At 37.5% G+C, this 17,692-nt stretch overlaps 1 protein-coding gene across 1 annotated transcript in view; it reads right to left on the bottom strand.

The window, feature by feature from the left end:
- Nucleotides 1-17,692, bottom strand: part of DNAAF11 (dynein axonemal assembly factor 11) — an 85,022-nt gene that overhangs the window by 2,924 nt on the left and 64,406 nt on the right. The window contains exon 11 of the mRNA XM_058564951.1: nucleotides 5,744-5,825. Within this exon, the coding sequence (XP_058420934.1) occupies nucleotides 5,744-5,825 (82 nt within the window). The remainder of the gene's footprint in view (nucleotides 1-5,743; nucleotides 5,826-17,692) is intronic.

Raw genomic sequence — 17,692 nt, forward strand, 5'->3', positions numbered from 1 at the left:
ATGCCAATGTTCCCTGGCCAAGCACCTGCCAGGCCTCTGAGAAGCCCTCAAACTATCTTCTAAGGCAGTGGAGCAGCTCACAGTGCAAAGTAAAGAAGCACCCTGGGAAAAAGGGCCTTGCGTGTGAGAACCAGCAGAAGCAATGGGAACAGACACAGAAACACAGAAACTTCAGGTACTGAACACGAAGCATGAATTATAAAACCACTACACTCACTATGTTTAAATAAAGTGTTTCAGACTTAACAGCAAAGTGTTGAGAATGTGCCCTCTGGGACCGGCAATAAGACAGAGATGCCTGCTGTCACCCTCCAGACAACACTGCACTGGAGTCTTTCCCTACACAGCAAGGCATGAAAAAGAAAGAAAAGGTACAGGATTGGGAAGAAAGAAAGCCAGCATTCTTCACTATATAGAAAATCCAAAAGATATACAGATATATAGAAAATATATAGATATATAGAAGATCCAAAAGAACCAACAGACAAATGAATAAAATAATAAGAGAGATTAGCAGGGTTTCCTGGTGCAAAATCAAACACAAAACTGAATTACACAGCGGTGATCGGTGCACAATATTGTGAATATACTAAATGCCACTGAGTTCTACACTTTTAAATGATTAAAATGGTGAATTTTATGTTATGTGTATTTTACCACAGTAAAAACAAATTGCAAATCTATATACTAGCAACAAACAAAACATAATATATTTGTGATAGTATCAAAAATATCACACACCTAAAAATTAATAAAACATGGGTATATTCATGGGAAAAGTAAAATTTTACTGAGAGATACCAAATAAGACTGAAAAAAGAGAGAGGCGCCAATATTATAAGGATTGTTGTCTCTAAATTGATCTATACATCCAATAGAATTCCAAACAAAATCCCAATGCACTTGTGTGTGTGAGTGTGTGAGAAACACGACAATTTGTTTCTAAAATTTATATAGAAGCACAAAGGGCCAAGAACAGCCAACTCTTCAAGAAGAAAAAGAAGTCAAAGTCAAGAGGACTTTTCCTAATAATTATCAGCTTACTATAAAACTATGTAAATAGAACAGAATAGAATCTAGAAACAGACCTACACATATGTAGACACATGATCTATGACAGAGGTGGCCTTGCTGATCATTACGGAAAGTATAAACTTTTAATAAGGGACAGTAGGGTGTCTACATGGGAAAAAATCAAGTTGTCATCTCCTAAAAAAACTGCCAGACCTTAAACAAAAATCAGTTCCTGAAGGATTATACCTTAATGTTAAAGGAAAAACTACAAAGCCTTATAACATAAGGAACTACCTTTATGACCTCAAGGTAGGATAGGATTTCTAAAACAAGACAAAGAAAGCATTAACCATAAAAAAAGTTTAATAATTTTGATTATTTTGAAATATGATTTTGATTATTTTAAAAATATGATCTTCTGTTCATTAAAAGATACCATGAGGTGACTTCTGGTTTCTGAGGAAAACTACAAAACTCTGATTGAGGACATCAAAGAAGACTAAATAAATGGGGAGACATCCATGTTTATGGATAGGAAAACTCAATATTGTCAAGATGTTAGTTCTTCTCAACTTGATCTGTACATTTAATGTAAACCCAATCAAAATCTGAGCAAGTTACTTTGTGGATATTGACAAACTGATTCTAAAGTTTACATGGAGAGACAGAAGACTCAGAACAGCCAACACAATATTGACAGAGAAGAACAAAGTTGGAGGACTGACACTACTCAACTTAAAGATTTACTATAAAGCCACAGAAATCAAGACAGTGTGGTATTGGCAAAGGATAGAAAAGTAGAGCAGTGGAACAGAATAGAGAGCCCAGAAATAGACCTCCATAAATACAGTCAACTGATCTTTGACAAAGGAGCAGAGGCAATACAACAAATGGTGCAGCAACTACTGGACATCCATGTGCAAAAGAATGAATCTAGACACAGACTTTACAACCTTCACAAAAATTAACTTTGTCAAAATGGATGATTGACCTAAACGTGAAATGCAAAACTATAAAACTCCTAGAAGATAACATAGGAGAAAACCCAGATGACCTTCAGTATGGTGACATTTTAGAGACAACACCAAAGGCATGATCCATGAAAGAAATAATTGACAAGTTGGACTTCATTAAAATTAAAAACTGCTCTGTGAAAGACAATTTCAGGAGAATGAAAAGACAAGATACAGAGTGGGAGAAAATATTTGCAAAAGACATCTGATAAAAGACTGTTATCCAAAATATACAAAGAACTCTTAAAACTCAATAATAAGAAAACAAACAATATGATTGAAAGATAGGCCAAAGACCTTCTTAGACACCTCACTAGGGAAGATGTGCAGTTGACAATAAGCATACGAAAAGATGCTCTACATCATATGTCATCGGGGAAATGCAAATTAAAACAACAAGGAGATATTACTGCACACCTATTAAGATGGCCAAAATCCAGAAAACTGACAACACCAAATGCTGGTGAGGATGTGGAGCAATAGGAAGTCTCATTCACCACTGATGGGGATGCAAAATGGTACAGCCACTTTGGAAGACAGTTTGGCAGTTTCTCACAAAACTAAACATACTCTTATCATATGATTCAGCAATTGCGCTCTTTGGTATTTACCCAAAGGAGTTAAAACTTATGTCCAGGGGGCTGGCCGCCTGGCCTAGCGGTTAAATGCTTGCGCTTTGCTACTGGCGGCCCGGGTTCTGACCCCAGGCGCGCACTGACGCACTGCTTGTCCGGTCATGCTGAGGCGGCGTCCCACATACAGCAACCAGCAGGATGTGGAACTACCACATACAACTATCTACTGGGGCTTTGGGGAGGCAAAAAAAAAAAAAAAAAAAGGAGGAGGATCGGCAATAGATGTTAGCCCTGGGCCAGCTTCCTCAGCAAAAAGAGGAGGATTGGCGTGGATGTTAGCTCAGGGCTGATCTTCCTCACACACACACACAAAAAAACACTTATGTCCACACAAAAACCTGCACACGATGTTTATAGCAGCTTTATTCATAATTGCCCAAAAGTGGAAGCAACCAAGATGTCCTTCAAGGAGTGAATGGATAAATAAACTGTGGTACACCCAGACAATGGAATATTATTCAGTGATAAAAAGAAATGCACTATCAAGTCATGAAAAGACATGGAGGAACCTTAAATGCATATTACTAAGGGAAAGAAGCCAATCTGAAAAGGCTACACACTGTATGATGACAACTATATAACATTCTGGAGAATGCAAAATTATGGTAACAGTAAAAAGATCATTAGTTGCCAGGGGTTAGTAGGGAGAGAAAGATGAACAGGTAGGGCACAGAGGATTTTTAGGGCAACGAAACTACTCTGTATGATGCTATAATGGGTGATAAATGTCATTATACGTTTGTCCAAACCCATAGAATGAACAACACCAAGTTTGAACCCTAATGTAAACTATGGACTTTGAGTGATGGTGATGTGTCAGTGTAGGTTCATCAATTCTGACAAATGTACCACTCTGATGGGGGATGTTGATAATGGAAGAGGCCATGCATGAGTAGGGGAAGTGGATATATGGGAAACCTCTGTGCCTTCCACTCAATTTTGCTGTGAACCTAAGACTGCTCTAAAGAAGAAAATCTATTTGAAAAAAAAGGACATCAGGAAGAGAGTAAGAAGGCAAGCCCAAGAATGGACCAATCCTGGTTCCACCACGCGCTTAGCAACTTTGTCATCTTGGGCAAATTACTCAGCCTCTTTGAACCTCAGTACATTAGGAATCATAGGATTTATCTTGTAGTTATTTTGAGGATTAAAGATAAGATAATGCATAGCATCATATAGCACAGAGTAGACAACATTCAATAAATCCATTTTTGAGGAAGTTGTGTGTCTTCTGTCATGTACAGTGTCACAGGACCACAAGAGTTCACTGAATCAGTTACCTTCCCCCCAAAATATGATCCTGTCTGGTCCCATGAACGAAACCTTGCTTCATTTGCTCTTCTCCTTCCATTCACTCCATCTCCACAGCATGAGAAAAGGACCACTCTGTCTGTGAGGGGGTTGAGGGCCTATTCTCGTCCTCCCAATATACAGCTGCACCTGTGTCCTTCTTTCCCTCAAACTAACCACCAGCCTGACCTTTTCCCGTGTGCAGCCTTAACGGGCAGCTGTGTGGTTATGGGGTTGCCCAGCCAGAGGCTGAGAAAATGTAGATCGTGAAGTTTGTCAGTGATAAAGGAGCATCACAGACAACCTTCATATAGATATCTTATGTATGGTTGTGAGGTGATCATTTCTCAGTATGAAATGAAAAAGAAAGGCTTTGCAAAAATACTTAGGCGGCACTATTGTGAAGAACTGTGCTAAGACATCTCTAATCCTCAAGTGTAATCACAGTAACGGTGATTTTCCTGGGGCCTGAAAACCAGCTCCAAACCATTTGCAATGACTCGGTTTCCCATCCCTGCGACTCCTCACAAATTAGATTCAGGCTCTTTACGTATGTTGATGCTGCTGGGGCTTAATTATAACTGTGAATATTCATAATAGTCATAATACCCTCAGATCTCTGTAAATTACATATGTCTCTGAAATGGAAATCACTAAGCTGGGAAATATGAGAGTGGATTTCCAAGGTTAAAAACAGCAACCCACTTTTCAGTAGGAATTCAATTCCATACCTGTTGTGCAAGCAAACTCCATGCTTGAAAATCTCTACAAAACTTCGACAGTTGTCTTTGAATGTACGAATGCCTGACTGTTTGTATTACGCAAGACATAAATATAACTCTTGTTCAGGTATTTTTATAATGATAATTCTAGCATATATATTTGTATCACAAAGATAGTTTGCCTTGGTTCAAAATAGATTTTGCCATCTGGATGGTAAGAGTCTGGAAACCATGACAAGTAGAAGGAAACTTGAAAGAACTGGGAAGTTCATTCCAATGAAGAACTGGGAAATCATGAGAGCTTTGTCCAAAATACTTTAAAGGATGTCACGGCTTACAAGAGGTGGGCTTTGTTCTGAGTCTCCTGGGGGCAAAGCTAGGTCTTCAGTGAGGAATCAAAGAGAAGCTTTCTAACACTGGGGAACACTGGGAACGGGATGAATATTCTCTTGAAAGAAGGAGGGTCTTGTTGGGAAAGAAGCTTAAGCAAAGGCTGGAAGATGACCTATGATTAGGAGGTTGACCGGAGAGCACAGATGGAGCCTCTTGGCCCTTGATGCCCTGAACCTCTTAGAATCTGTGAAGTGACATGTGGGTCATAAAAGGGATGCAGTGCAAGCAGCAGTATGGGCTGGACTCAGCATGGTTGTCCCAACATGTCACACCTACAAGACCTTCGGACATTCTCAATGTCTCTCTCCCTCGTTTTCCCCATGTGTAAACTGAGGATTAGTTGTGAGGGTTGAATGTGCTAATAAAGGTAAAGCACACAGAACAGTGCTTGATACAAAGCAAGTGCTCAGGAGATGTCAGAGCAGTCATCGCTGTTGATGTCACCACTCATTATTATTATCACAAGAAATGGGGACCTATATGCACACAGATTTGTTTTATAGGGACCAAGAGCCTTACAAATCAAGAGTCTGAGCTTTGGGAATAAACATTAACATCCATGGTATGAATCATTTTTAACTTTAAATAACTGTATATTTTGGGAAGGTGCATTCTAGCCACCAAATGACAATGAAGAGAAGGCTACAATAAGCTAAAGCCGCCTGGAGAGTGGTACCTTTCGGTTGTTCGCTCTTTGCTGCTGTCCAAGGTACTTTTCACACACTTGGATGTTCCTCGACAAACTGTGATTACTTCGTCTACCTGAAACAAAAGTACAACACACACTAAGTGGTACATTACTCTCTGATATATCTTCAAATATATACACTATATAGATTTTTAAGATGCTAAAACATTTGCATTACATTGGTGTAATGCAATTGCATTACATTACAATGCTAAAACAAACACATTACATATTCCATGAAAGAGTCTAACTTTAAGCCCCTATCTGTGGTATGAGAAGCTTACATTATAAATTATATCTGTTTGCAATAGTCTTGCAAAGCCACGAGGTCTACTTCATTTGCCAAAGGCCAAGTAGGGGGATATGGTGAATCAATTCATTTGACAAATAGTTTCTGAGAGCCAACAACATGCCAGACACTTTTTGGGGTGTTAGGCGTCCAGATGTGATTAAGACCCATTAAGCTTCTTTAAGGAGCTTCCAGTGACTGTACTGCAGCGGAAAGCACTCTGAGCTGGAAGCCTGAATCCCTATCCTCCCAGCTCACCAGACCTGGGTTCCTTCCTCTGTAAAATGAGGAAATTACATATGACCTTGAAGGTCCCTTCTTGGTCTGAAAAATTCTGTAATTCTGCTACTTCTTTTAAACTCAAGTTCAATGCTAAGCATGTTGAGGTGTCAATAAATAAAACTGATCAATTTAATTCAACAAACATGTGGCAAACATTGTTCAGACCCAGCACCTTCCCACAAGAAGCTCATAAGACACAAGAGTGTGGAGGGAGAAGAGAAAGCGCGATTACCTATTAGACCTGGACAATGTGCTGGGCACATGCCTACCTATACCAAGTATTTTATATTTTATTTAACCCCCGTGCCCCAATATTCCTATGAGACAGGGATTACTTGTTGGTGGAGAGAAGGAATTTTAAAACTCTTCTCCTCATGCTGCCTTCGTCCACTAAGCAACGTGGGGGCTTCTGCCCTTTCTTTTCAAGAAAGAGAGAGATCTGGAGTGAGTTTACATTTCTCCCCCAACCTGTGTCAGCAGCTTCTCTTTGGTGGGGAAATGACTCATTTACTGGCCACATGTCAGTGGTGGGCAGAGTCACTCCTCTGAAAGGTGAGGAACATCTGCCATTCCTTCTCTCTTCTGCCTGAGACTTGATGCGTTGCACAGCAGTGGTCGGATCCATGCTACTGATGAAGCAGAAAGACTAGGCTTGGACGTTGAAGGCCCAGTCACCACCCCTACTCCCATCTGCTAGCTCAGGCAAGCATGCTGGACTCACCGTCTGTATTTGTAAAGGGAGTTAGGAGCTCGGGTTAGCCTCAATCCTAAAGCAGATTCTCCAATCCAGTCTTTACTAGACCTTTGCATTGGAGTGCTGGGCACTTAACCAAATTAACAGATGGGGTATTTTGGTTCCCATTTGACTAGTGATTCTTGGTTGTATGCTCCATGGGTCAGAACCCCCAAAAGCCTAGCCCATTGTTTATCACATGTATGTTTCAATAAATGATGATGAATGAACAAATGAACATATGAATCCTAGTCTGGATAACCATCCCTCGATGGCAATCCTTCTTTGTAGTGGTACAAGAACCAGTTTTTTCAGATAGAGAAGTTGTGTATTTTTCCATAATATTTTATAAGTTCAATCTGCATATATATGTGTGATTTAGTTCAGCTCCCTTCCCATACACCTCATGGGAGGGCCTATGCACCATGCAGAAAGAAATTATCTGATTAAACACCACCTTTTTAATATATATTGAACACTTGCCTTGGAAAAATACCTTTAAGCATCAAAAATGGTTTGTGCAATGGCACAAACCAGTCTCCGCTGAGACTCCAGAAGAAAAAAAGAATGAATACTCCATGTACTAAAGACATTAAATTTCAAGTCTGGAAGAGTTTGTTCAGAAATGTTTTAAAAGAACTACTGTCTGCATAACAAAAACTTGTAGAAGAATATTATGGAAGAAATCAGCAACCAAAGCCACCAATGCAATGTTTGCTGAATAATTAAAGAAGGTGACTCATGGAAAGGCTCACCCAACAAAGAAGGTTTTTATTATCACCAAACAGTGTTTTGGAGCAAGCTAATTCTAAAATGTTTTATTTGCTGTGTATTAAAATATATTTCATGCCATAATTTTATTGTTTTCCATTAACTTTTTGGTGGCCAACAATGTTATATTTTTGGATAGTTAGTGTGGTAGAGTATGAATGTTTACGCTATTTTAATATGAAAGCCTAAATAGTTTTCTTCCTTTAACTGAACTAGTGCGATGAATACTAATATTTCCCCCACCTTCCTGGCCTGTCCTTAAGGGAATGGAAACACTTTTCAATTGCTATTGATTCCAGTTCTGGCTTATTAAGCCATATTAACATCAAATATGAAAGAAAAGAAAGATAGAATTGAGGAGACTAGAGATGCCTCCCAGTTGAGGGAAGCAGAGAAAGGTCGTAGATGTTAGGGTAATGAGAACTGGTGACTTCCTCCTGCAGTGTCTCAGGGAGGCAGTGGGACCTCCGAGAGATGGGGCCGCCTGGTATATGTAAATGTTCTGTGCTAACATGGGACTCCTGAGCATCTGAAATGTGGTTAGTGCAAGTGAGACACTGAAGTTTTAATTTTATTTAATTTTAAGTAATTTTAACTTATATTGACCAAGCCAGAGAGATGAGAAGATCACAAAGGTGGGCCCCAAATGTGTGTGTGGGCTTCTGGATCCTTTTTCTGGGTGAAGGACATCCGTCCATACAGTTACCCCTAATTCATCTGTGGTCCTTGACCACATGGCTTTTTCAGTTCTGGAACTCTCTGCTCCTTCCTTGACATGCCTGGGACCTGGAACTCCTATGTGAGTGTGCAAGCCTGGAGCCTACCTTCCAACCTCTTTGATCAATGTGGGGTCTAAGGCTGCTCCCTTAGTCTGACTCAGGACAACTCGAAAGGACCATGTCAGCCACAGAGCTCGCTGAGGCACTGGCTGAGGCCTTTGTTGGGGCTGCACTGCAGCTCAACTCTTCCCTTTCCCCAGTCCTCGTTTCCCCCTCCCTCCCACAGGCATGCATCCCTAGAGAACTCCTTAACAAACATTTCACATCCTCATCTCCATCTCAGAATCTGCTTCCTGGGGAGCAATGGCATCTTAGCCACTTTTTTATTTTTCAATATTTAAATTACATTAAATGAGGCCAATGTTAGTTAAAATTTATTAAAATGTCAGCTTTAAGAAAAAAGCTCTTGAGCCAAAAGTACAAGTTTTGTATTGCTTCACGTTGTAAATGCACTAACAAGAATGGAAGCATATGCATAATTAGAGACTTAAAACACCTCGTTTCTAACACTGTTATTTGTCACATAACAAGATCAGACAAAGATTCTCTGTGTTTATGGAAATGCAAATAGAATCACAAATTTGGAACTTTTCTTCATAGGGAATTTGCTATGCATCAGAATCTAAATGTGTTTCTTATTTTTAAAAGATATTTTCAGCTTATTTAGTTTCAAAGATTCTTTTAAGTTAAAAGTTGGAAGGAATTAAGAAATCAGTAGTAATAAAAATATTATAACACCAACATTCACATTAACACCAAAATTCATCTTAACACCAATATTTATATTAACAGCAGGTAAAACTGTTCCGATAAGAGATCTGATTTTCCCAAGCAGAGGATCACAGGTTCAGAGTTTCAAGGCACTGAGGTACTGCCATCTGGTTTCCCACCATACCTGCAGTCCCAGTGTCACTCTTCCTCTAGGAAGTGATGTTCATTAACCCTGAACATCTTATTCATCTGTACTAAGTGTGCTTAGGGGTGACTAATGGAAAAGTTGTAAGGGCCAAAGTATTTTTAATAAATTAGATAATGTGGGACTCATGGTTTCCTGAATGCATAGAGAGAATGTAATCAACTACTTGAAAATTCAATTGTGGTATAGGCACGACAGTATAAATTAACATTTTAATGCTGTTACATTATTTTAACTCTCATTGAGTCACACAGCTGAAAGTTGGGAGTGAACATGGAGGTCGTGATCGAGCCCACTTTTCTATGGAATGCAAAAGTCCCTTCTAAGGCTCTCCTGACATGACTTTCCAGGCTTTGCTTAAATAGTACCCTGGGATTGAGTCGCCTTCCTTCGTGAGGGAGCACCCCACACAGAGACAATCTATATTTACTTTAACAAAAGGCATGTGGTTGCTTTTGCAACTGTAAAGTTACTAAGAAACTGAGACTATGTGAGCTGTGTAAAAATATAGTAAACAGATGCAAAGGAGAGAAACCTAGCTCTTAACCCTTATACTTAGGTTGACCCATAGAAATTATCAATATCTGACTATTTTTGACCTACAAAACAGTGATTTAACACGGCTCAACTTAATAGTTATTTATATGAAGTTAAATAAGAATGAGCAAACAATCACTCTATTTCAGATGAAGACTTGCTAGTGGCAAATTAAAAGAGTGAATGGACAAAGAAAAACGAATATAACCGGAAATATTTGTTGAGAAAGAAAATATAAAACAATCAACTTTTTAACTTTTTCCTATGAATTTACCCTGACTTCTTAAATAATAGTATTCATAAAAATCAGAAGTAAATTTCTTTTGCTCTTGGATTTTCACTTCGTATCATGGTTTCAACTATTACCTCCATTAAATCTTCTCAAAGAAATATTTACTGAGCATCTATTATGTGCCAAGCATAAGACCAAGTGGTAGATATGGAATGATAGATTAAAAAATTATCCCTGATTATCTCATGAGGGATAAAGACACATAAGCAGTGAAAATATGAGGAAGAAAGTGAAATTGATAGATATACGCAGAGACTCCAATGGAAGCCCAAAGGAGAGATCCATACTGAGTGGCCTGGTGAGCAGGGATCAAAGAGAGCTTACTGGAGGATGTGAGGTTCTATATGAATTTTAAAGAATAAGTAGGAATTTGTCAGAAGATGAAGGTCATGCAGGAGATGAAGAACATTCCAGGGAGAGAAAAAAGCATGAACAAAGACAGGAAGGTAAATGACCACATAAACTAGAACAGAATATTAGGCAGATAATAGGTGGAAATAAGGCTGAAGCACTAGGCAGAGGTCAGATTTTGGGAAACTGTATTTGAAGGTGCTTGGACTTCACACAAGAGGTGATGGGGACCTTTGCAGTATTTTTTTCTCAGTGATTTAGTTGTTTAACTCAGTCGAAAGAACATGTTGAGGTCTCAACAAATAAAACTGATTAATATAATTCAACAAACATATGGCGAAGATTATTCAGACCCAGAACCTTCCCTTAGGAAGCTCATAAGACATGAGAGTCCGGAGGGAGAAGAGAACATGCAACTACTTATTAGACCCCGACAATGTGCTGGGCACATGCCTACCTATGCTAGATATTTTACATATTTTATTTAACCCTCCACCTCCCGATATTCCTATGAGACCGGGATTACTTGCTGGCAGAGAGAAGGAATTTTGAAAGATAAAAGAATATGGAGTCTCTACAATATATCATCTACAGTGTCTAGGTACAATAAAAAATTACTAGAAATGAATAAATGTGAAAATGTTTCTGGCTTCACAGCCAAGAAAAACAGGAAACAGACCACATGATGATCCAGTTGTTGGAATTAGATGATGAATAAACATATCAAGAATCTCAGCAGAAAAATAGAAATTTGTTTTTAAATGGAAATTTAGGAACTGAAAAGTGCAACATCTGAAATTAAAAAAAAATTCACTGAATAGAAATAACAGCAGAATGGAGATGGCAAAAGAAAGGGTCGGTAAACTGGAAGATAGGTCAGTAGAAATTATCCAATCTGAATAATAGAAGGAAAAATATTTTTAAAAACACCCAAAATCTCTGTGACAGGCGGGCGATATCAAGCAGTTCAGCATATATCTGGTCCGAGTCTTAAAAGGAGACAAAAGGAGATTGGGTAGGACAAATACTTAAAAAAATAATGGCTGAAAACACCTCAAATTTTTTGAAATGCATATGTATAATGATTTAAGGACCTAATAGAACCCCAAGCTGGATAAGGAAGAAAAATACAATTTAAAAATAAGTGATAAGGACAAAATCTTGAAAGTAGCCAGAGAAAAATGACACACTATATACAGCGGACAAAAGTAGGAATTATTGCTGACTTCTCTTTTAGAAACAATTCAACAGCATCTTTAAAATGTCAAACAACAAAAAAGAAAACCTGTCAGTGAAAACATGCTTCAAATTAAGGCAAAGCCCACTTGTGGCCATGTTGAAAGAACTGGTACTGGATTTGATCTACTGCCATAAACAACTAGAAAACTGAACAAAAATAAATTTAACAGCTGTTTTCTGACAGTGGACAATGGGCAGTGCAGGACTGTGATCTATGAGAGAAGGGAATAAATGAAGTGAGTCCTATGATTGTCTGGGCTTTCTCTTGAGGCGCTTTCCAACAATAAATAAGTAAATAAACAATAAATCAGGAATAACGTTTGAAAAGTAAGAAGTAAAACTATTCACAGATGACGCGATGTTTTTAAGATAAGAAACTCTAAGCAATCTATGAAAAAATTACTAGAAGTAATTATGAGAATAGAATGAGCTCAATACACAAACATCACTTTTATTTCTATATGCTAGTGGCCAATAATTAAAAAAATAAAAAATTGAAAAAATAATTTTATCTACAATGGTGACAAAAAACATAAAATGTTTAGGAGTAATTTTAACAAAAGCATAAGTTCTACACCTAAAACTATAAATGCTGTTGAAAGAGAACTTTCAACACACCTAATAGAGAGAAACCTCATGACCATAAATTGGCAAACTCAACAAAGTTAAGATGTTCTTCCCAGGTTGACCTAAAGACTGAGTGCAATCCTAGTCATCATCCCAACAGGTTTCTGTACGGAAATTGACAAGCTGATTCTTAATTTATATAAAAATACAAAGGACCTAGAGCAGCCAAAATGATCATGTAAAAGAAAGAAGTTTGAGCAATTACAGCCTTCAAGCTCTATTATAAAGCTACAGTAATCAACATAATGTGGTATTGGCATAAGGATGAACAGATCAATGGAACAAGAGACAAAGGCTAGAAAGAGATGCTTCCTTAAAAAGGCAATTGATTTTTTACACATGTGACAAAGCAATTCAGTGGGGAGAGTAAAATCTTTTGATGCTAGAAGTGCCTATCCATATGGGAGAAAAATGAACCTTGACAACTGCTTCATATCTTATATAAAAATTAATAGGAAATGGATCATAGACCTAAACATACAAGCTAAATGATAAAGCCTCTAGAAGAAAATAGGAGAATGTCTGTGAAGCTGAAGATGTCAGGAACAGGAAATAGGAAGCAACAACCCAAACAGAAATAATTCACATTAGAATTAATCAAAGCTAAACACTTCATCCTATTATCTAATTAAAAAAAATAAGAAAGTACCTGGCTGGGAGAAATATTCAAAAAATATAAGTCATGATTAGGTATGAATAAGTAGCTTTGGGATTTCATTCTTCAAATAACACTTATCTGGTACCTACTTGAAGACAGGTACTGTTCCAGACATCGAATGGCTTGGACAGGGATGAGGCGGGGAGCTGGTGATAAGTAACCGAATTCTACTATCACGAATCTTACACTTAGATAGAGGAAGAGAAACCATACAAATCTGAACAAGTAAGGTCATTTCTTAATAATGACCAGGTAATAAGCCAGGTAATATGGCTGAGAAGGATGACTGAGTGAAAGCGACTGGCCATGTTAGCTGATAACCAGGAAAAGTGCCTGTGAAAACGGTAACATTTGAGCTAAGACCTACATGATACAAAGAAGACAGGTGAGAAAAGAAAAGGGGAGGAGACCTCCTAGCAGAAAAAAAAGCAAGTATTCCCGGGGGGGCGGGCAATGAGGCTATGGTGTTCCAGGAAGAAAGAAAAAAGCTGAGTTCAGAATATAATGAGAGGAGGAAAGTGGAAGAAGAAGATGCCAGAAACTAGGCAGAAGCCAGCTCTTACAGAGCCTTCAGGGCCACAACAAGGAACTGAATATTATTCCACGTGCTATGGAAAGCCATTGGTGGGTTTTAAGCAGAAGAATAAAATGATCTGATTTATTTGTTTAAAAGGTCACCCTGGCTTCTGTATGGAGAGAGAATCAAAGAGCGGAAAGAACAGAAGCAGGGAAAACAGGGAGAGGTTCAGATGAGGCAGATCAGTTGAGAGATGACACTGGCTTGGACAAGGGTGAGGCGGGGAGGTGGTGATAAGTAACTGAATTCCGGATATATTTGAGTGGGAGCGCCAACAAGAGGTAGGTTGTGAGGATAAGAGGCAAGTCAAGGATGCTCCCTAATCTTTGACTTGGACAATTGGGTGGATAACCGTGCCATTTTCTGGGACAGGGAAGACTGTGGGAGGAGCAGGTCTGCAGAAGGAAATCACGGGTTCATTTGCCCATTTTAAGTTAATGATGCCCATTACGCATTCAATTGGCTTGTCATTTGGCAGGTGCATATCAAGTGTCTTTGATTCTAAAACCTACATAGTTCACTAATATTTATGTTTTTTATTTTCAAAATAATAAATAATTATATTTTTTATTTCCTTTGCAGTTTAATAGTATTTTAGGACAGTCTTTTGAATTTCCCAATTTTATTTGTTGGTTTACTCTATATTTTATACTCAATTTTATTTCAATTGACTTTTAATTAAATGTAATTTCTATAATTTTTTCCTTAAGAAATATAAATAAGGTTTTCATAGGATTTTATTATGAACTTTTAAAACTATCTTAATTATATTATTCAAATAATCAAGTCTTACTTTTTGCTGATCATATATATCAAAGACAGAAATTGGTCATAAATCTTCTAGTAGAGCTGATCCTGTTGATTTTTCCTTGTATTTCTAAGACCTTATGCTTTATACCCTTCAATAATGTACAATCTAATGAATAAAAGGCAGTTTGATCTTTATTATAAATTATTTTGTTACTATAGAATAATCCTTGTTCCATTTAATGCTTTTTTGCTTTAAATTCTACCATGTCTGATTTTAATTTTGCCATAACTACTCTAATTTTGCTTGCATTCACTTAATATAGCTTTATCCATTCTTTTCTTTATATATTTCCTGTGTCTTTTAGATTCAGGTGTGTTCTTGTAAGGTGGAGGGCATAATTGATTTTACATCTGTTACTTTCTTACAGATTTTCTGCTTTTTAAGTTTCCTCCTTCGTGTTTTTCTATTTCATGTAACTGTTCACTTTTGTTTGCATTTATTTTATATAATGACCTTTGTAATTTACACATATTTATTTAATTCTACTTATTTTTCCTGAAAATATTTATATTAAATATCAATGTGAATAAAGTGTAATGTATATATTTGGGGGTCGTGAAAGAGAAAATGTTTATATGTTTGTTCTCCCCACTTACAATTCTCCTATTTTCATGTTTTAATCTGAGTTTTATAAATCACATAATTTTCTTTTTATATCATCTTCACTACTTCTTCCATGGAAAATATTAACTTTTTGAAACCTTACTCAAAACAATTACGACTATTTCTGTAAGACTATTGAAATGCTTTAGAAAGATGACAGGGTCTCAGTAGCAGACATGGGTGAGGGATGTAACAAAGACTGGGAAATGGGAATCACTCATTAGGTCTTCAGTTCAAGGTAACATATCAGGAAGGTATCATAGCCTCAATCCTAACTCTGCAACAAGATATCCCTGGAGTATCTAATTCAGCGCAAGTCTTCCTTTTTCTTTGCATTTTCAAGAACCTACCACAGGTGCCTAGCACACAGTAGGTGCTCATTAAAATGTATAGAATATCTGAATGAATGGAATCACAGTGGAGACGCCTATTCTTGCCTATTATGTCTACAAATGGGGAAGAGGCAGGAGTACTACATACTGAAGCTTCATGCACGCTGGGCCCTGTTGGTGTTGGGTCTAATTGGGGAAAATGGATTTGGGGAGCCATAGAAGGTTCCAGCACTTAAGACTATAACACTAGTCTCTGAGCCAACAACATAATTTCAAGTTTAAGCAGAAGAGAAGAGAAGCTTCTTAAGAAGAGTCTGAGCCTGTTTGAAACTGAGACTTAGAAACTGGGGCAAGGGCAGACCTGGCTCTGTGGGGGGTGAAGGTCACTGGATTCGACAAGGAGGAGGCAGGAAGGACCTGAGAGACCCATATCCTTTTTTTTTCCTCTTCCACAGTAACTCACACAGTGCTTTATTCATACTAAGTGCTTAATAAATCTTGGATGAATTGAATAAATATTTTAATTGATTAATTAATAATTCATTAATTGTCTAAAGTTTTCAGAATTTTGCAGAAAGTTTTTCTATTTCTGAGTTATAGCACCTTACTTCTTCGTTGTGGCAACCCAAACATGCTAAATAACTCCCTCATCTAATATTAATAACTTCCATATAATTTATTTCTGGGTGCAGCACGTCTTTTCTTCATCATCATTTTGCTCAAGTATACACATTTAATGTCTTCACCCATGCCTCATAAGTAATTTCTAAAAATGTCTCCCCATTTTTTTTTTTTTCTTCATAAAACTTCCAAACTGTCTAAGTCCATTAGGTACCAACCTGCCTTGACGTAAGCCAATTATTTGATTTGGAGGGGTGGTGGAGTTGAATCAGTTACTGGGTGAAGAGTACTCAGCAAGGAGGCCCAGTCCTACAATTCAAATAGACTGCTATTGTCCAGCAATCCTTGTATCAATTTCAGAAGAATTGGGTCACTTGCAAATTGTCCATCTTCTTACATATTTCTGGTGTTCATATTTACTAGTTAATTATCCACAATATTGGTGTTGAATCTTAAATATGCAAAGTTCAGATTCCCAGAAAGGAATATTATTAACACAAAACTTTAGAATCAATAAGACTTCTTTAGTTTCCTCTGGCATTAGAGGAAATTTATATATATATCCAAATTTATTGTTGATACTTTAATAACTTCATTATTTCTTAACTGTGTTCTGATTGACTGTATAGAGAAAAGCATGTAAATCACTGAATCTGTTAAAAAAATTTCTTTAAAGAAAACAAGGTCTTTTTTCTATTTAAAAAAAGGTCATTAATCCACAATATTAGAAACTATGTAAATTACCATTGGCACATTATTTAAAAATCTTTGAACAGATAAAAATACCTGTATAAGTTAAACATTTTTGAGGTATATTCTATCTCAAATAAATACATAATTGGCAGCAAAGAAAATTTAAATTTTGGAAAAACTGATCAGAAAAATAAGAAGGATAAGAATACTAGCTTTGATTACAAAGATACCCAAGTTGTCTGAGGAAAAATTTTTTTTTTTTGGTGAGGAAGATTAGCCCTGAGCTAACATCTGTTGCCAATCCCCCTCTATTTTTGCTGAGGAAGATTGGCCCTGAGCTAACATCTGTGCCCATCTTCCTCTACTTTATATGTGGGACGCCACCACAGCATGGCTTGATAAGTGGTGCATAGGTCCGTGCCCAAGATCCGAACCTGCGCACCCCGGGCTGCCGAAGAGGAGCGCACGAACTTACCCACTACGCCGCCGGGCCGGCCCCTGAGGGAAATTTTTAATGGTGCAGTTACTGATATTTATGTGTAAAATCAATATTTACAGTCACATAAGACAGTTACATGACTTTGAAATAAAAGTAGAACAAATCTAACTATCAAATGGTTCCTTCAAAATCCTTTTACATTTGTAAAGTGCAATCTCATCTGACAGTTCCCCATGGAGGATCATCCACATCACACAGCCTAAAATTGAGAATGATATTTTATTTAGTTAGGACAAACACCAAGGATGATAATGATGTTTTAAAAAGAAAAGAAAATATCCTTTTACAATCTTAGTAGAGAGAGTCTCAGTGGGAAATAACCTCCAT

Source organism: Diceros bicornis, chromosome 21 (assembly GCF_020826845.1).
Source record: "Diceros bicornis minor isolate mBicDic1 chromosome 21, mDicBic1.mat.cur, whole genome shotgun sequence".
Lineage (NCBI taxonomy): Eukaryota > Metazoa > Chordata > Mammalia > Perissodactyla > Rhinocerotidae > Diceros > Diceros bicornis.